A 20,464-nucleotide genomic window follows, 5' to 3' on the forward strand; every position below is an offset into this window, starting at 1 on the left:
AAGGGCATTAGAAGTCAATTGCATGAACATAAGTTATTTATTAGTGCAACAAGAAAAAATGCAATATTGTCAACAACACTAATGTTGAATGCTAATGAAATTCAGCAAACAACCAGGACTTGACTTTATCAACATAGACAGACATTGCAAGGTCATACGCAATTAAGAGGAGAACATTATACTTTTGGGAAATATTTGAGTGGGCAGCAGAATCCTTTTTTTGTGTGTCTATAGTTGGAAATGAGCGTTAGCATTTCCATGCTTCCCCAGACCATTTTTTTAGCATGTGATTTTGTATTCCTTCAACAGCAAAAACCATATTTGCAGCAAATTCACTTCAATGCATGCATTAAGGAGTTCATAAGGTTGGTTGGCAGCATATCTTGAGCTCATTCAGAAGCTTATAAGCTTTTGCACTTGCCCGTCTCACAAATATGCAGTTACGAAGCTGTTAGGCATATCATACCTCAGTTCAGGCAGGATCTTGACGTACCAGCCATTGTAATTGTCTGGAAGACCTAGCTAATTGTAGATGAACTAGATCATCTTCTGAGCTTTTTAGGTGCTTACCTTTTAACAATGAGAAACAGCTTGAAGAACCGTAAAAAAACGATAAGCTACACTCCCATCCCTCCTAACTCCCTAATTATCCCAACAGCGGCCGAGAGACATCCCTTCAATCAAATAAAAGCTTAATTTATTCATTATTTTTTTCTTGTCAGCTGCCGTTTTCTACGCCGCATGCTCAGTTATTTCGAAGATGTTTTAATTTTTGTGATCATCTTGCTTGTGAAATTGCTCTGCAGTTCTCATGATGTCTCCTCTCTTCACATTAACTCTGAGTTAGAAAACCCCGTGCACTATTTCGCTTCACTGACATGCTTCAGAAAAGCTGCAATCAACGCTCAATTTACGTGATATGAGAATTTTATGCGGAACATATCATTGCCGTGACTATATTAACCGCTCAATGACAAAAGTCTTCTCAAGAAGCAAAATTCTTCGCCCTCATGGCTCGTCTATTTCCTCGTCGCGAAAATACTCAAATTTCCTTCGAATTGCTGGTACTGTGACGAACTCAAAATGATCCAAATCAAAATCCGTTTGTGCAGCTCAGCTGTCCGATTTGCGCTATATACACTGATAGGCTCCTGGAATTTTGCTACTGGCATTGCTGTCAAAATACACGGGGCAGAGCGATTATTAGGGTGCTTTCTCTTCGATGTATATGGCTTTTGCGTTCGAAATATGTGCCAGCAAGAAAATAAAGAGCATTGCTACACAAACTATCACGACAGTATTTGAATATAGTTCCTTTTCTAAATGCAGATCACAGGTTGTTCACTTTGAAGTAAGTTATATCTTTTATGTGCAGAGCTTGTGTCCACGTTTTAATCTCGAGGAAGTCATGACATGAACAAATGACCGACTTCCAGTTCATTTCAATAGGCTTCGCTGCCCACGGTGCAAAGCATGCAGGCCAGCATGAAGAGGCCTTATGTTAAAACATATATATAGCAGAAAGCTTCGTCTCAAGAGAGGACGCGATAGCACCTTTAACGCCGTCTCCTCTTTCGGCCAATTTTAGGCATCTAAAGGCTGGTACGTAGTTGGCAAGACGTAAGTCTATTTGCTTTTGATTTTAGGCTAAAGATGCAGCATCGTCTCTGCGAACACCCTACGTTTACAGTGAACGGCAAAGAATTAGAGGCACACATGTCCGCTGCTTGAATCCCTGTCACAGATTGGACTGAAGCTGGAAAAGAAGGTGTATGCTAAATAAGGAGCGAAAAATTGCATGGCAGCACGCTGAACGCCGCGCAATAAGCAGCTACGTCATATTTTTTTACGTAACGACTTGTGCCTCACCATATCGCGTAACAAAAAGAAATGAAATCGAAGAGCAGAACCTTACTAGAACGCTGGTTCTGATGAGTAAGTCAACAACGCTGTCACAGTTGTTTCACGGCATTAAATTTTGCATCACATAAAAGCGTTCATTGAGGTAATGTATGTCTTCAAAGCCAAAACTGTCATAATGTAGTCATAACTGCGATGCAGCCGTGTAGAATGCAACAGCAGCACACAACAGCTACGGGTATCCTGGGCACTCCATGCTTCTGCGCCGCGAGTAGCAGACGACGCGCCCGGCAAGGAGCAAGAGTCAACTGCAGCGCCGCTAGTTCACATGACCGCCACCAGAGACACCTCTCCGGGCGGAGCTGTGAAACTGAGTTTGTTCTAGTAACGTTGGTCACAACAAGATATCATCCCCATGTCGTCTGTTATTCACCGTGCTGGCTGCACTCTTGCATGCACGCGGTTTTTGTTTCTTCAGCAAAAATATTTTATTCTATATTCTCCTTTTTCTTGGAGAAGCTTTCATTAATATGTGACCTTAGTGATCTTCGGACTTGTTTTAGGCTTCGTCTAGAGATTGTCGAGGAGGCCGAAATTGATGCGCTCAGGCTGTATTATTTAAGCATACAATCAGGAGCATATTGTTTTTACATTATGAGAGTCAGCTTGTTTAGCAACAAGCGGTCCTGCGTATAAAAAGGTACATGTCCAAAGTTTCCTTCTGCCTTGTGCACAGTGAAAGGGGGGATGTGTTAGCGTTGTGCTGCTCATTTCCTAGCTATTACCCGTCACTTTTTCCGTGCAAAAACTAAGAGGAAATCCTAAACAAGCACATATTTATGCGAGAGCATACCTTGCGACATCAGAGGAGCAGACAAAACTTTTGGACGAAGTGGTACCTCTTGACTTGCTAATATATGCGCGTGTCAAACTTATTTTTGGCTGGTAAAGCATTTTTGCAAAGAAATGTTCAGTCTGGCCACGGCCAGCACGAAAGCATGCGCCGCTTCAGTCCCGTCATCGCAATACCCAACAGGATTCGAATGCGCCTTACTGCCCGCACCAAACAAAAGCCTCCCATCCGCCGTCTTCATCTCGCCTCCCCCGCAGCCACGCGCGCGACTGCGACAAACTTCCAAGCCTAACCTTGCGTTTTTCTGGTGCTTGTCCAGCACGTGACTCATGACTGCTTCAGCGTAAATGTACACCATTTGGTATTTAAAGTGTGAGCCCTAAACTCCTGCAGGAATTCGCCGATTCGTGAATTGCGTCTGCACCACCAGTGTGTTTGTTTACATAGCTTTTGTAATGACTGGATGTATGCTGCTCATTCGCACGGCATAAAATGTAAGCTGAGCTAGCAATACCAAATATATCCACTTGTTTTTGCACTGGTTGCACTCTTGTTTGTTCACAAATTATAACTGCGCTGCAAGAAGCCCCATGGATGCTACATACCCTGCCTGCGCCTGGTACTCACAAGGGACACCGACAGCTGCCGGCTTGCGCTTGCCAGACAGAGTCACATACTCTTCCTGCTCAATGTGCACGCGCTTTGTGATGTTAGCAGTCGTCGATTTGGGGTTGCTACTGCCAGAACTGCACTCGATGGCTGCATACAACCGCTAAACTTGTGAATGTGTGCTCCTTAATCGCCAAAGCTCTAGACCCGAACCCCACTACTCGTGATAGGCCTAGTCGTCATGGAACGGGCTGGCAGTTCAGGCCATTAACTCATCGGGTGAAGTTCTCACTGCCTTCGATCCAACCAAAACAGTTTGAGCGGTCATCCGCTGTTCAGTTCTATTGGCGTCGCGGGGCCAAAAACATCACACTATGGTGATAGGCGACCATTGGTTGTGCTGGTGTGGTGTTGTCATAGGTGTAATGCATCAATAAGGTAAGGAACGTAATGACCTTTTATCCTTATCCATATCGCTTTTGTGCGGTAACATCTTCATCAAGCACTTCTGCATGAGGGACGACCACTGTCAATTGTCCACAAAAGAAAAAAAGCCATGTCCTTTGATACTGCAGCCTGCATTGCAGACAACACTCCCTCATGTATTTTCTTTCGATGCCACACGAGCATTTCAAAATGTCGGTCTCTCATGGTGGGAGGAGCTTCCAGATTCCAATTTCTATCTTTTGTAATATGCGCTGGGGGAAAAGGGGGGGGGGGGGGGCATGCTAGGCACTAATGCGAGTAGAATCACAGACCTGCATACTCTTCACAGAAGTATAAAACTGCAATACCTCGAACAACCCTGTCATCACCCCTTTAAGTCAATAAAATATCAATGGACTCCAACTACTTATCACCAGACAAGTTGGGTGGATAGATAAGAACATATCAAGATAGATAGGAATAGACAGACAGACACTACTACTGTCTGCAACTACTGTCTGGTGCTGGGGCAGAAATTAAGAGGTCGGTTTCAGCGGGACATTGGCATAATGAAATAGCACATGGGGAAACCTGCAGCCTATCAACCAGACGAATGGTTACTGTGGAAGTTTAAGGACGGTGGACTGTGGCCACTTACTGCGCGTGGTGGTAGGCTTCATGTGGCTGATCACCAGGGCCACAATGGAGTTAAAAGTCATTTGGGAGAACCCACCCCGTGAGCGGCGCACAGCGTCCACATGCCTGCGGATCTCTTGCCTGCATGTGCACAGAAACACAACACTGACATTGAGCAGCAGCTGGGCTCAGACAGTGCGCACTACTTTCCACTGCGGTAATTTCCACACTTGAGAACACCACACAACACCAGTAAACACGACACCGAATATATGCAGTCTCTTGCCAAAATATGAAGTCTAAGAGTAGTACTTGGACTTCCTCTACTGCTCCAAACCTTTAGACAGAGGAAAACCAAAAACAAAACCACATGAGCATGCAAAGCCCACAATCAAGTTCAAAACAAAAGCCTACTTCACAAATCCGACATGAAACGATAAAATACATCATCTGTTATCCTCCGAAATCCCCCACGTGTAGAGACACTTTCGAGAACAGCTGTGGCGGCGACACCTGTATTTCAATACTCTTTTTTACCTTGATACTTTAGCACCTTGCAGGAACTATGAAGGCAAAAAACCTGAAATACCCCCATAACTCTGTCACCATCTCTCTGTGCAATTTTCAATACTTGTTTACAATTTCTGGAAGTACTTCCTCATGACTGCAATGTGGCTACGGATATAATTTTGATTTCTTGTGAATACCAGAGCCTTGGATGAACATGGTGCCATTCTGCTCTTTCTCTCATTGAAGAAGCAATAGATCAACAGATGAAAATTGAGCGAGACAGTCAAGCGGGCCATTGCTTTTTGCCATTGCTGCCTCATACTTCGCACTTCAAAGTGCTGAGGTTGTTTGCTCGTTTCTTCCCTTCCCTACTTCTCGCAGCAATTTTACTCTCGTTTACTTTCTCCACGAACCACGCAGCCTTCTTTCCACGTTCGTAGCCAGCTTTAGTTTTTTCCCTATGCACTGCAGCTTTCCATTATGTTGCTAAGGCATATGCAACATTAACTCCTCCTCAGCTGGCGAACCAAATAAATACACGCCAAATAGTAAAATACACGCAGTATGATTATTTTATTCAAAAAATGCCTCTAGATTCTAGGTAGTGCGCATGTGATGATGTCATTTAGTAGGAAGTACATTGCCGCGACCAGACACACTTTACTATAAAGGGGAAAACTTACAGCTGTCTGTGAAAGACGAACTGGGACTTCATTTACTCTTTCCTACTATATTTGAGATTTTATTATATCAGTGTTCACTATAGTGGGATTCTACTGTATTATGCTACTGCAATGACAAATCTGGCTTGATTCAAGTCATTTCAGCCCATCAACAACACCGCTAACAAAGAGCTACAGAACAGAAGATCCCCCTCCCCCCCCCCCCCCCCCCCCCCCCCCCAAAAAAAAAAAGAAGCTCACTCTGTATAGTTGGGCTGCTGTTTCTTCACCATGTGCACTATTTTTTCTATCTGCTTCTCATTCTGTAAAAAAAAATGAAACGTGGCAGAAATATTTCAGTGCAATACATAAGCTTGCTCAAATTGCACAAATGAATGCAATTAGCCCACACTCGCTTTAACTGCATCACTGCGAATGAAAATTTGAATCAACAGCTGCGTGTTGTGAGTGGTCATTTTGTTTTACCGATAGCACTACCGAAAGAGCACAGCTGTATAAGTACAGAGTGGTGATTAAATGCCCTAATTTCTAGCCTGCAGCCTACGCCTGGTGTACAGTCCACTAGGGCTCACTTCTCAAAACGTTACTAGAGCGCTAGCTCTAGGATTCTTCACCGCTAAAAAGACTGACTGTATGACTGCCCCCCTGAACTTGAAAGGAAATAAACATGGCTATGACAGTTCTGATCACGCAGCAGCACTAATAGACCACTTTCACTGGCCCCTGCACACACCGTAAGAGCACTATGCTACTGCTGCAACTAATAAATCATACCCTCGTGTTTAATTACCACTCTCTCGTGCTGTGCGCTGAAACCAATGGTCAAGGGCGTGCATTTTAGAGCCAGCTCACAGAACTTATTTCTGTATAGACAAAAGAAGCTCCACCAAAACAGACAGTTTATCCACACAAGTCAAACAAAACAGGCTAAATGCCCACCCTGCTTTTAGTTGGCGAAGCTGCACAGCTAGAATAAATGGCTTCCTTCTCCATGCTCCAGTGTAGGGCATAGAAATCTGGAACCCGCTGCCGGGCCGCTGCAATACAAGGCACGCGTAACGGGCAGCTTAGGAGGAGGCATCTGCGACAATGTCATTGGTAATAACAGCCATAAAATCACACATGCAAGACCACACATGCAAGAAGTCTCCTCCTTAAACTCAAACCCAAAAACCTGCAGCAAGAGAGGCCCAATAAACAATTTTTGTTTGTGGCACAAAGGATCAACAATTGGCAACTAGTACCGGGTGGGATAGCTTGCTGTCTGCCTCCAGTACCTTGTGGTTTCTAAGTTCCATGTGACGGCATGATATCAAGCAAGCTTATGAGGGTGCTCGTTATAATACATGAAGGAAAGAAGCCAACAGTCGGTGAGGCCAAGGAAAGCGCTGGGGATGGTACTTTATGTCTTTTTTTTTTTAATGTTTACTTGGATAATCACAGAAATTAGTAATGTAATCTGTTTAAGGGAAATATAATTAAACACAAAGTAGAAGAAAAAACGTGCCGATGGTGGGAACCGAACCCACGACCTCCGAATATAGCGTCCGGTGCTCTTCCAACTGAGCTACATTGGCCGCTGTCCCCCCTGCTACTTGCTTGGGTATTTATGTTGTCTGTATACGAACCTTGAGAGTGTTTACCAGCGCCACCCTCAACCATAGCGACGGACGTGGAATGTCCTTTGTTACCGCCAGCGTCACGTAGAATGTGATCAAGAGCGAGGGCAAAAGCTGTGCTAGAACCCTCTTACGCTACCTATAGCCTCAAGACTGCCAGAACCGAGACCCCTGTAAGCTATAAGCAGATCAATTAAGGGGAAATGAGGGTGCTCGTTATAATACATGAAGGAAAGAAGCCAACAGTCGGCGACGACAAGGAAAGCGCTGGGGATGGTGCTCTTCCAACTGAGCTACATCGGCCGCTGTCCCCCCTGCTACTTGCTTGGGTATTTATGTTGTCTGTATACGAACCTTGAGAGTGTTCACCAGCGCCACCCTCAACCATAGCGGCGGACGTGGAACGTCCTTTGTTACCGCCAGTGTCACGTAGAACATGATCAAGAGCGAGGGCGAAAGCTGTGCTAGAACAACATAAATACCCAAGCAAGTAGCAGGGGGGACAACGGCCGATGTAGCTCAGTTGGAAGAGCACCGGACGCGATATTCAGAGGTCGTGGGTTCGGTTCCCACCATCGGCACGTTGTTTTTTCTTCTACTTTGTGTTTAATTATCTTTCCCTTAAACAGCTTACATTACTAATTTCTGTGATTATCCAAGTAAACGTTAAAAAAAAAAAGTACCATCCCCAGCGCTTTCCTTGGCCTCGCCGACTGTTGGCTTCTTTCCTTCATGTATTATAACGAGCACCCTCATTCCCCCTTAATTGATCTGCTTGTAGCTTGCGGGGGTCTCGGTTCTGGCAGTCTTGAGGCCATAGGTAGCGTAAGAGGGTTCTTGTCCGGTGACAAGAATTATATCGGCCAGACCGGAAGACGCATAAATGACAGGATTAGATACAATCTCTACGATATTGGATAAGTCCGGGACTAACCTTACGATACACTGCAAGGACTGCACTCTTTGTGAAAAAGGAATGTCTTCAACAGAACTTAATAAAGCAGCAGTTTTGAGGAAGAACAAGGACAGATTAACGAGAGAGATTTTGGAAGCTTGGGAGATATCTTTAGCTGGTGAAGACTGCGTTAGCATGCCTTCTGTTCTCCTGTCAAAGAAAGAGAAAGACCTTTTAGATCATTGGGAGGACTGTCAAAGAAGAAGTGGTGTGTGTCCTTAGAAGTAGAGAAGGAAGAGGATATTGGTGTTAGATTGAATCAATTTTCAGTGCAGCACTGTCCTTGTTTATGTGTATGTGTGTATTGTGTGCCTCTCCTGTGTTTCGTCGCCTACTCTGCTGCGTGGTGCATCATGCTATATAACCACAGTTTGTCAAAATTTAGAACATAGCAACCAGGAAATCGTGTAATCGGGGAACATATTAACCGGTAGGAAAAATATTGTATTTCACAGCCCGCGATTTTGAACGTATGAAATGGAAAATCATATGAGCTGGGAAGGTATCAACGAGGTTCTACTGTATCTCCTAGAAAAATTTCAGGCTTGAGATTTTCTTTACAAAATTTCGTACGCTATTAAGGCATTTAAATTTTTTAATGTGCAAAAGCTCTTTTAATCAGCTGCAATTTGTTACAGATTGTACCAAGATAAGATAGTGCAAAAACTTCATATTAAGGATGATTTGTAACACCAAATAAAATTGCCTTTTTTTTCTGCAGTCCCGAAAAGGTTAACTGAGAGTTCACCTTAGCAGATTTTGCCTCAAGGGTTGTCCAAGAAGAAAGTCTAAATCTGACATACCCAGGATAGACTATAAAAATTAAAAAAAAAAAACAAAGCAAGTACAATTTCCAAAATTTATTTCACATGTTATGGGAACCAAGCTCAGTATTATTGAATTCAAGGACTTCCACAAGGTTATATTTATGCTTTTAAATGTAATATTTACAATATACAGCTAGATGAGCTGTACCTGTTGGCAACAAAATATTAGCCAATCCAAATGAAAAATATACAGAATACCACTTGAACGAATGTCTCTTAAAGGAAATATTCACTTGTACGAACTTTATTAAATTCCCTCACCGAAGCTCCATTGGACGCTATGCAGACACCCTTCATTTTAACGAATTTCAGTATTGCTCATTTCAGTTTTATGAACATTTTCTGTGGTGTCGTCCTGTGCCATCCGCGCCATACTGAGCACTTCAGCAAGCACAAGCCACACTTTTTGTTGAATATTGGTACGATGAGAACCACATTTTATTACCGCGTGATGCAAACTGGGAGCTATTTAGCTTTAAACTGAACTGGTTATCTAAACAAGATTGTAGCCAGCGGAATCCATAGCTAGCTTTGCACACTTGATCAGTTCCACAGTCATAGCCAGCCATAGCCATAGCTTCAGCCATACTAAGCATTTTAGCACCAAGAATGGTGTACGTATGCATGTTGGGTAGCCATGACCTGCGGAAGCAATGACCTGCTTGAAGGAAATGATGGCCCACGTTTGAGCCGGACAAGGGTCACGGGGACATGTACACTGTGACAGAGTTTAGGACCAATGCAATCCTAAGTTGAAAAGTCCTGCGAAAGGTTACCGCATTCTTGGCTTCGAAATGAGCGCAGGGACAAATTGAAATTGGGTTGGGATACGATTTGAACGCCGGATGTTTCTTGGACCTAATAGAAGCAAGCTTACACGCACTTATTTCAGTTACTTTAACAAACCTTTTGCTAAGGTGCCTTGAATTTCATTCAAGTGAAGTTTCACTATACTAGGAGTGTGCAAATACTCGAAATTTAGAATATGAATAAAATGTGTTTGTTATTTGATTCGTATTTGAAAAACTGATACCTTTAGAATATTTGAACATTACCGAATAGGCCGCAGTTTCCTCACACTGCGTGCTTCACCGCAGTGCTCGATAGTGTGGGCTGCGCAGTGAAGCTTTCTCAAAACGCGATGGAAGTTTTGTGAAGATGGACCTTCCCGAGAGTGTGTGCAAAGTTAAGCCCTAAACTCAACTGGTAAAAACATTTTTACTTAATGCAGACATTCATCATACAGCTGGTCATCAGATAAAGCTTGGACCCTTGAAGGCCAAATAGACCGCTTTCATAAATGTTAAGTCAGCTTCACCTCTATGCTGCATTCCCCTCTAATGGAGGAACAGCAATGTATTGAAACATTATATTATGGCCATAATTCATATCATTTATGCATCGGAACATATTCGCATAATTGCTCTATTACCACTACATGCATCTGTGTAGAAGCAACATGCGATTTCAGGTCTATATCGCCGTTTTTCTGGCGGCCAGTGACGCCATGTTTGGTGAAAGAAGCAGCGTGGGAAACGATTTTTGCAAGGGGTCCATTACTTACAGTACCCAGCAGAGAGATATCTGCTGTACCAAGTTTCATGTGTGTCCTTCCTGTACAAAAAACTGGTATACAGGATGTTGTATAAAATTTATACTCAATTTCTTCAGCAGGGTATACACTTCCACGCAATTCTAATTTAATTTTATTTGCAAATACCATGCGAATTCTGAAATTAGCAAACAAAGTTTGTCTTGTTTTTCTTCGATGTTCTATTTCTTTTCGCTGATCAGACATTTGATATTGGATTAGACATTCGAAGGCAATATTTTATTTCCTATATTTGTATTAGAAAATTTCAGTATCCGTGCAACTCTAAAATTTACACCCTGTGGGCAAGCAGATTTTTACAACCTTCCCAAGGCAGCTACGTTCATGTTTATTTTGAAGCTAGACGGAAACCTGAATGCCACGTCACAATACTGTCACAATAGAGACTGGAGCCCACCTGGCCTCCCAATCATGCTAGCCGAGCGTGGCTTCAGCTTCGGCCAGACAGACACAGCGTGCTGTTTCACATCTTCAGGTTCAGCATGAACTGACGGAGATTTCCGACACAGCAGCGGCGATGAGGGTGGCGGCCGAGCGGGTGACAGCTGGCACTGGCCTTCCCCCACATTTCCAAAGTGTTCCGCCTCCTTAAAACTTTCCTGTCCGCGGAAAAAATGATGGTTTTAGGGTGGTGTCATTAACATTTTTTTTTTCTTTAACAAAACTTGCTTAGTATCAAATTATAGAGGAAATTCCTCTTCACAAAAGTATTAGTGACAACCAACATATTTATTGAAGAAGTGATGAAAAAAAAGCTATCTGCAAAACATCAGTTTATTGATACAAATAAAACGAAAAAATTTCAAAATATGTTTTTACAACAGGGACTAACGCAAAATTGCAGCAAATACTAGTTTTCTGTGTACAGTATTTGCTGAGTTGGGAAAGAAAACAGTAGTCGAGGTCGACCCCTGGCTGTCCTCTAGCGGAAAACACGACTCCCTGCACTGCTGGCGGCAAGCAATACTACCCAAAAAAGGTAGGCGAAGTAGCCGAATGTCAACCGCAAGGGCACGAGAGGTCTCACGTGAAGTTATCTGGCACGTGTCGACTTACAAGCCGTCGACGTTTCGTCACGTGAAGCCTGTGCAGAGCCCGCCAACTGGCCTTATTTACAACACCGGCACTCCGGGCGCACGTATGGGCCACATCGTTTGCGTTCGGCCGGCGATGGCGATGTTTAGACAGTGCGCCCCGTGGCTGCAGCAGCTTGCGTTCGAGCTCGAACGAAACTCTCGAACGGGGCGGCCGAGGAGATGCCAGTGCACTCTGACCTCTCCTCCCGCCATCTGAAATTTGGAGCATGCCAGTTCAACCCTGGCTGGAGAAGAACTCGGCCCGTGTAAATATGCAGGTTGGCGTGATTCCTGTACATGAGCTCTGCAAGGTGCCTGGTGCATGGAGGGACGAGCCTACTGCCCTGATTTACGATCTGCGCGGAGTCGGCGTGACCGTGGGGCAAGCAGCGCACTGTGGGCATACCGGCAGCCCAACAGGTGGTGGGCCAGGGTACTTTGCTCCCTTGTCTTCCCTCGTGACAGCGGCGGCGGGGATTTCAGCAGAACAAGTTAGATGTGCGGCCTGCACGCGGAGCCAGCCCAACGTGAGGGTGGCTGTCCTCACTTTGGCCGCGGCGCCAGAGGCAGAGCTTACCAACCCGAGTCCCAACTCGTGTCCTGCGACATGGGTCTGCTGAGGGATCAGCCGTGCAGCTTCAAAGGGGAAAATGGCGCCCAGGTAGAGGTCACGATTAAGGGAGGAAGGGTGTGGGAATTCCACACTCCCCTCGCCCGCAGAAAGCAGCGTACACCCTCTGTCTCTCCTTCACAGGGACCCCTCATCTTATCCCTCCTAGCCTGCTTCCCTCAGGGCTGTTGTGGAGAGGGCCGGAGTGAGAGAACTGGCGTAGCACGCTGGGTGGCCCCTCCTTCCCCTCTCATCTAGGCGGACAGCATCTGCACCAGAGAGACGACGCCGCATCACCGGAGTGCACGGATGCTGCTGTGACCGAGGATGGAAACTGGGCACTCCCAATAAACGGCTTGGCCCACTGGCTGTGCCTCGGTGTGTCGTTCTTCACGGCCATGACTGTGGCCCGAGCTAGCGGTGTGGCTCTCGGCTATGAGAGGGGTGCCCGAGCCCTGTGAGAACATGCACACTATATGACCTCAGATTAGTAAGCTACATTTTAAACATAAGCACCAGAGCCAGCAAATGACTTAGTTAAAGGAAGCCTAGCAGATCAGATGACAAGCAGATTGCCTACTCCCAAGATGACAAAAAGATTAGAATGGAAGAGGGAAGAAACAAGACTGACCTCATTTTGTAGTGGTGACTGTGTTACTAGTGGCTTGTTTCTCAGCTTCTTAATCAGCTGCTTCATCTCGCGGCTGCAAAGGAAAAAAAAATATCCATCAGTGACGCCCTGGAAGCCAAGCCAAACTCTTTGCCGTGTCCCACCGGTGGTTAATGAACATTTTCGGACAACCAGAAGCTTCTTATGTTGCCGCAGTGACTGATATCACTTTCATGCTAAATACATACTGCGAAAGTATCAAACAAAACAGTTTAGCGTATGTTTACTAACCAAACTTTTCAGCATATCTTTACGTTTCTTTAGCAGTTCACTTTTCGAGCCCACTCCTATATCCACTCCTCGACCCATCATTCGATTAGTTGTCCAGGCTATCAACATTCTTGGCCAATAATTAATAATTTATGGCCAAATAAATGTCTTCTATTACTACTATTATTACTACTACAGCTTGATGGTTCGGTTTGATTTATGGTGTTTATTGCCCCAAAGCCACTCAGGCTATGGGAGACGCCACAGTGCAGGGCTCCAGAAATTTTGACCATCCGGGGTTCCTAAACGTGCACCGACATCACACAGCACACGGGTGCGTTGCTTTTCGCCTCCATCGAAAAGAAGTTGCCACGGTCGAGATTCGATATCGCATCCTTGGACACAGCAGTCCTTAACCACTGTGCCAACACGGCGGGTATTATAGCTGGAAGAGTTTGAGGGAAATTCGTACGAAAAGATCACAGTGGCATCTGTTTAGGTGGCATTTTATACCACTTTCATTAAGCTATGAAAGCTACTACACTAAACTACTACTGGTATTACACTGAAGGGTTTTGGTAGTGAAAACAACACCATACTATTCAAGCAAAGGTGGGAAAATTGCAATGGAACTATTCAGCACGCTGAATGGACACTCACACATGATCTTCCTGCTGAGCCACCAGTCTTTCTTGGAGCTCAAAGATTTTATCGTTCTTCTCCTTCAGCGTCAGTTTCAGATCGTTTCTCTCCTTCAGTGTCAGTTCCATCAGGGCAAGCTGCACGAGAAGAAATGATTGCAAAAGAACCCAGTCAGTGACTAAAAAAAGTTATTGAAGGATACCAGAGGAGAATTTTCACTAACTGAACAGCTTTGGATGACAATATACTAACAGATATTTCACCGACAGTTGCACTATGCCACAGCCAGTGAAATGCATTCTGGTAATCGAGGCCGTGTAGGCACAGTGTACAGTCCCGCATTGCCACGAGATGCTTCTTTCCATGAATGAGGAATTTGTGGTACAAGTCAGTCACATGTTTCGACACCTGCGTGTCAGGACCCTGAACACTTTGTTTTTGCAAGGAAAAAAAAAAAAGCAGATAAGAAAATTATGTTCATCACATTTAGCTCTTGTGTCCCCAGAGAGTATGGTAAACATCCAAAGTCTTAAGGCCCGAAATATCTTTTCTGCACCATTAAGCTTAGAGGGAAGCGCTTAAACTGCTGCCAAAGAGGCAGTTGAATTCAACTTTGTACCGCTTTTTCAGGCTGCCTTTTTGGTGATTTCTGGCCGTGTAAAGTTGTGGGTAAATGCTTTCATATTTAAGAGCCCACATGGGTGCGTGTGCTTGGCATGCCTGTTCACTTCACATACAACAATGCTGCCACAGTAGCATAGTAGGATCAGTAGCCATAGTATTTCAGAGAGAAAGTGTGGCTATAAATTAACCCTGAATATGCGCAAGCAGAACCTCAATAATTCGAAATTCTGAACAATTCGAAGAACTTCTGCAGTCTCGTATGTAAATTTTACCAAAGATTCTAGAGCGGTAGCCTGGGCCACCCCGATTAATACGAGAATTTGAGGTGTGCATAACAATGGCCAATCCCAGTTTTGCCGCAAACCAATGAAGCAATGACCCAGTGGAGCCTCAAAAAGTTATGCTCATCCCTGGCTTGACATGCCACAGCGCTCCAGCCCCAAACTTGCAGCAGAAAAAGACTTGTGAACCGCCGAAGCGTGCACCTGCAGAGAAGGGCTTCACTGCAATGCAGCCATGGATGCCACTCCCTCGGCGCTTAGACAAGGCAGAGCCAGACCAGAGATACCAGTTCGCACACTCTTCACACCTCTCCAGCCCATCCATGGTCAAGAAGTGTGTGGCGGAGGCACCGACATCGAAGCGACAAAAGCAATTGCACACCATCTCGCAAGGTATTGTGTGCTCATAACGTTATCAAATTTATCCTGCACATTCTCTTATAAAAGCTTGTAAATGTAATGCGTGTCCGCCCATTCGATTAGTAAACTCAGCACATCCACCTTTTTTTTTTTTCAGATTCTACTAACGTGACCACATGACCACCTTGAAATCCAAAAGGCATGAATCGATACCTCCCCACCAAAATTAAACCAGTTTTTGTTACAAGTTCATTACTTTGCTTTGGTTGCAAGTTTCATGCTTGAGGAAACTCAGCCACTGAAAATTAGCCTCAGGTCAAAATTTAACGCTTTTAAATGTCTGAAACATAAGCCAGGATACAAACCAATATGCTATGCCAACTGGAATAAGCTCAAGCACATTGCACTTGTCCGGATGAAAGCTCATCTAGGCTACAGAAAAGCCTCGCTGCACAATATTAATATGAGCACACTTTCGCTGCACTGATCCAGTTACCTGGGCAGAGTCCCAAATATGGGTCTGGGCCGCGGCATCGCATGTCAGCTGCACGGCCTGCATGGCTCGCGACAGGCAGCGAGGTCGGGATGGTGTCTGGCTGCAGCCATCTTTGAGACTGACCCCCTTTGCCTCGACGTCATCCTCCACAGCAGACTCGTACGAGGTGCTGCTGCACGAGCTGGCACGCGCACCACGGGGTCCGCCATCACCTGCCACTGCGGGCTGCTCCGGCTCCTGGTCAATCTTCCCGGCACACCAGTGCACTACCGTCAGACTGCACCCGAACTATGAAGCCCCCCAACCACTACAATAATAGTTTGGTTTGGTTTAGGAGTGTCAACATCCCAAAATGACTCGGGTTATGAGAGGCTCGCCATAGTAGCGGGCTCCAGAAATTTCGACTATCTGGCGTTCTTTAACGTGCACTGACATCGCACAGAAATGGGTGCCTCGCCTCCATCGAAAAGCGGCCACCATGGCCAGGATTCGATTCCACATCCAGGGCACAGCAGTTGAGCACTCTAACCACTGCTGCAAGGTGGTGCATCACATTACGCAGAAGAAATTATGCGCACATGAAACAACTTTTTTTTTGTGTGTGTATGTGTGACACTATCTTTTTCTAATTACCAGCCACCAAATTGAGGGTGTGGCCCTTGCATAAGGGCAACATTTGATTTCCATGCCATGTCACGTCTCGTAGCCACGTGTACGTATCTGTCACAGTTATTTCTGCGGATTAATACCTCCCTGCCAAAATTAATCCAGTTTCAGTTACAGGTTCGGTATTTTGCTTTGGTTACAAGAACCTTCCTGAGAAATTTAGCGTTAGTCCAGTAAATGTGGCCTCTTTATTGAATTTATACGGCCAAGTTGACAGCCATTTCCCGGTAGTGTGGATGGGAGGATGGACAAAAGTTGAAAATGATGTTCTAAAATGCATGTAATTCTGTTTAGATGCAAGATTACCGACAAGAAAATGACGTAAAAATGACACAGCCAAAAGCTTAGCTCCACCCTAGCCACTACCTCGTAGTGATTAGTGCATAGTCACTACTGTGTTGTCTGCTTCCAACCAATCACAGTGTGTCCCAAACTGAACAGAAACTGAACAAGTTCTGTCATACTAAGTCGGCTGCAGGTTCTGCACAGACTTTTTTTGCAAAATCTGTTTCTACGTGGGCAAAAAGACTTTTCGAACCAAGGTCCTCATGTGCCTATCACTTAGCACTAATTTATGACATCCTGACAACTCCATCACCCAGACCCAGCAAGAACACATGCACACACACCTTGCAGGCAGATGATTTTAGCCCGCTGTAAGCGCCCCCTGGGGCAACAGTGGGGGTGGAGTAGTCATCTTCGTCGTCCTCGGGGTCCTGGTAGTAAAGGAAGGAGAGGAGTTCCTCGTGCAGTTGCCGGAAGCCTGGATGCCGGTCCACAAAGTTGGTCAGCGTGTTGTATTCTGACAGCACCTGCCGCGCCTCTTGGGGGCTTAGGACCTTCAACAAGTCGTCCTCCTGGGACGGCCCAGTTTCCTTCAGGAAGTCCCGCAGCCGCCTGCAGCAGCAATATGAAACCGCATACGGTCAGGCTGCGTACTTGTAATGCGCTCGTATACTACACAGCAAGCCCATGCCAACTCGTATTTGAGTGACATAGCTGCCGTGTGCTCACACCTAAAGACTCTATAAATGAGCGATCGGCAGTTTGCAACGTCCATTGGTCAAAACAACATACAATGAGCAAATCTACATGAAGACACTGCAATACATGACCCCTGTTACAGCTTCAATTCATGCAACTCTATATGCTACCACTGTTGCCAGTCACAAAACTTGCAAGCTCCCCAGTAGAGACATGGCGGAGTTCATGCAGTTGCAGAAGGGACTTGTGAAACGCATAGTGGATGCCTTTAGCCCATGCACCCTCCATGCTTGCTTATTTCTTTTGGTTGTTTCTTTGTTCCTTCCCAGAACGCATTAGCAGGTAAAAGAGGATGGCCACATTTTGAACTGCAGTCAACAGAAGCCACAGAACATGACTAACCTTGTCAAGGTCCCTGCGATGAAAAGACAAGCCGATTGAGCAGAGTATCCAGTCTTACCTGATAATATCAGCCACATCCGCATCGGTTAGAGCCGGAAACTCTGGCTCCTGATCTACTGCTGGTACACCTCGCACACTGCAAGAAAGACTGTGCCTTTTAACACAACTCCAGGCACTTCAGCAAGCAACGAAGCACTAAGAACAAGAACTCATCTTTATAACCCACTTTCTGGCCTGTATTGGAAAAACTAGGCTTGACGCCCCACTGTGCTGTTTACGACATTACGTGCGAGTAGTCCTTGAACATTGCAATGCCATTCTGAACAGCAAATTTTTCAATGTTCGCAAGGCACACACCGAGAACAAAGGATAAAGTTCCCTTAACGTGTACAGATATTCCACGCTATGTAATTTTACATCAATAATGAGCCACTGCATAAAAAATCAACCTATTCAATAAACAGCCACAACCTATTCTCGGAGCTTGAACCTTACGAATATTGAATACTTCAAATACCAATCAAATATGTTTGTTGTTCGATTCATATTTGTAGTAAAAAAACTGATACTCGTAATCTTCGAATTACCACACTGTTTCACTCAACAGTACGAAGCCTTACTGCAATACCTGACCGCGTTGACTGTGCAGCTATGCATCCTCAAAATGTGACAGTGCAGTTTTGTGAAGAGGGACCTTACGAAGGCCTCCCAAAAAATGCATGCAAAACAAAGCACTCGATAAAACCAGGAAAAAACGTCATTCTCACTGAAATTTCACCTCAAGCGCAAAAACCATTCATCACACAAAGTTAGTTTTGCAAATGGCTTTCAGCTGTTCTTTTTTAGACCCATTCGATAATTTGACATTTCGGTTAATTAAGGCATTATTCCTGGTCCCTTGGAGGAAGTAACGAGAGTTCACTGTATCCAGCAGCAATATGAAAGCTTCACCCGGTTTCATGCTTGTCCATACTAAAAGAAACAATAACAAATCCTGTAAAACGCGTATGCAGGATTTTTCAGTACGCCATATGCTTCTGTGCAAATCTAGTTTAACTTTATTTGTGAATACTAATGTGAACTATGATATAAAGAAGACAAGCAATGTTTGCTATTTTCATTCATCAGATATTAATTTTCGTTCATCAGATATTCGATTCGATGATCGAAGGAATTTTTTTCCCCCATATCTGTACTCAATTCGTACAGCTGAACCCCGTTATAAGAGACATGGATGTAACAGACAATCGGCTATAAGAGACACCATTCACCCAAATGGTTGGCCACCCTATGAGTTTCATTAATTGGACCTCCTTTGTAACAGACATTGGATGTAGAAGACAACTGGCTATAAAGGACAAATTAGCCTTAAAGTTTGGTTTTCAGTCTCGCTTATAACAGACATTTTAACAATATATGCGGCACCATCCATCACCAGGTTCAGTAGCTGCTACGGTGAAAATAAAAGAGAGACACACCTGTGCCGTTATTATTAATTATAACTTCAGAAAACAAAGAACAGGTCAGTCAGCTATGAAATGACTAAAAGAAGCCCCTGCAGTGGGAATGCAACATAAAGAAGCTCTTCAGGCTTGCCACGAAGAGCATAAGTGCGACTGCATATGCTAGCATTGGGAGTGCGCGTTGGGTTCTCCAATTTGTAGAGCTTCGTATCATGAATTATCATAGGTGTTGTGTCCACTAGTCTGAAGAATATAGCGAAAATTGTCTATTATGTTGCATTTCAGTATGAGTGACAAATCTATCTAGTAAATGCAAAGAAAGTGCTCAGCTGATGGCACTGACATAAACAAGTCATTGTATCTAGAAAGCGAGACATAGCTAAGCCAAGATCAAAACAAATGACATAAAAACACAAGTGGTTCTGCTCTGGTGAGGACAAACTGCTCGGCTTGCTGTTCAACCAGTTTCAACTCCAAATGCCTCGTTTGCTTTTCATTTATTTTTCATCTCAATTGCGACACTCGCAGCCACTGTTGTTACCCTTAGCTTTGGATGTTTTATAGCTTTGGCTGCTTGTAAAACCTTGGTGGTAAGCTAATTAGTTTTACGATTTTGTGGCTTTTTTTTTTACTTGAATTCTTGTAGTGCTACCAGACACATAACTTAGTTACGAATCACTAGTTGCGGTGCCAAGTCACATCACGATCGCACTTTGCAATCGCTGCAAACATAGTTTGCAAATCGGCCATGAGGCTCTTGGCCCGAGTTTCAAGCTGTGTTGAACAGCATCAATGCAGCCATGAAGCAGATGATTTACAACTATTTCAGCAGTAAATAAATGTAAGAAAGTTGCAAGGTGTAGTCAGTGTGGTGGTCCACCAAGCAAATGCAATATTTAAATGAAAGCTATAATAACGCTTTTGCGACAGGATGTATCGTTCTCTTTTGCGTATTTTAGCCGCAAGATGTCTGCACCGAAATAAGGTCTTGTTAAAAAGTGTAAACGTGGTACCCTGCTTATAAGGGACCTCTTATATAAGAGACAAAAAATGTTTCCCAGTGCATGTCCCTTATAAAGGGGTTTAACTGTATTCGAAAATTCCAATATTTGCACGCCCCTTCCTACCTACACCAAAACTCCATAAATGCCTTGGTGTTCAGGAATACGAGCAATAGTATAAAGCCTGAAATCCAGCATGTCATCCCTTTTTTTCATCAACACACTGCTCATACACTGCACTGAATTGCAGTTTGTCCAACACACGCCAACAAACCTATGCATGCCTACATACTTCACCAAATCTAACCATATTTACAAATAAGCTTGGAATAGAAAGCACTAAAATATTATAGGGTTTAATGATTAAATATGAGAGGTGCCATTGTGGA

General features: G+C 44.4%; 1 protein-coding gene and 1 long non-coding RNA gene across 9 annotated transcripts in view; one reads left to right on the forward strand and one right to left on the reverse strand.

The window, feature by feature from the left end:
- The window catches only part of LOC146202721 (uncharacterized), a 54,042-nt gene extending 38,628 nt beyond the window's left edge, over positions 1-15,414 (forward strand). For 2 of the 4 annotated variants that reach the window (XR_014703735.1, XR_014703736.1), the window contains exons 2-3: positions 11,945-12,327; positions 12,421-12,643. This is a non-coding gene — a long non-coding RNA (uncharacterized LOC146202721). Of the gene's footprint in view, positions 1-11,944; positions 12,328-12,420; positions 12,644-14,851; positions 15,097-15,220 lie in introns of those variants that run through there. The other 2 variants (XR_014703734.1, XR_014703737.1) reach the window with 2 other exon arrangements.
- LOC146202722 (uncharacterized) overlaps positions 1-20,464 on the reverse strand; it is a 49,995-nt gene that overhangs the window by 4,987 nt on the left and 24,544 nt on the right. For 3 of the 5 annotated variants that reach the window (XM_084588274.1, XM_084588275.1, XM_084588272.1), the window contains 9 exons: positions 17,670-17,747; positions 16,855-17,122; positions 15,560-15,805; positions 13,817-13,935; positions 12,908-12,980; positions 10,988-11,189; positions 6,517-6,614; positions 5,818-5,879; positions 4,363-4,525 (listed from right to left, as the gene is read on the reverse strand). In XM_084588274.1, coding sequence (XP_084444400.1) covers positions 4,366-4,525; positions 5,818-5,879; positions 6,517-6,614; positions 10,988-11,189; positions 12,908-12,980; positions 13,817-13,935; positions 15,560-15,805; positions 16,855-17,122; positions 17,670-17,747 — 1,306 coding nt within the window. In that variant the 3' untranslated portion in view covers positions 4,363-4,365. Of the gene's footprint in view, positions 1-4,362; positions 4,526-5,817; positions 5,880-6,516; positions 6,615-10,987; positions 11,190-12,907; positions 12,981-13,816; positions 13,936-15,559; positions 15,806-16,854; positions 17,123-17,669; positions 17,748-20,464 lie in introns of those variants that run through there. The other 2 variants (XM_084588273.1, XM_084588276.1) reach the window with 2 other exon arrangements.

The sequence above is a fragment of the Amblyomma maculatum genome, chromosome 1 (genome assembly GCF_055883805.1).
Source record: "Amblyomma maculatum isolate TAMU_Amacu chromosome 1, ASM5588380v1, whole genome shotgun sequence".
In the NCBI taxonomy this organism is placed as follows: Eukaryota; Metazoa; Arthropoda; class Arachnida; order Ixodida; family Ixodidae; genus Amblyomma; species Amblyomma maculatum.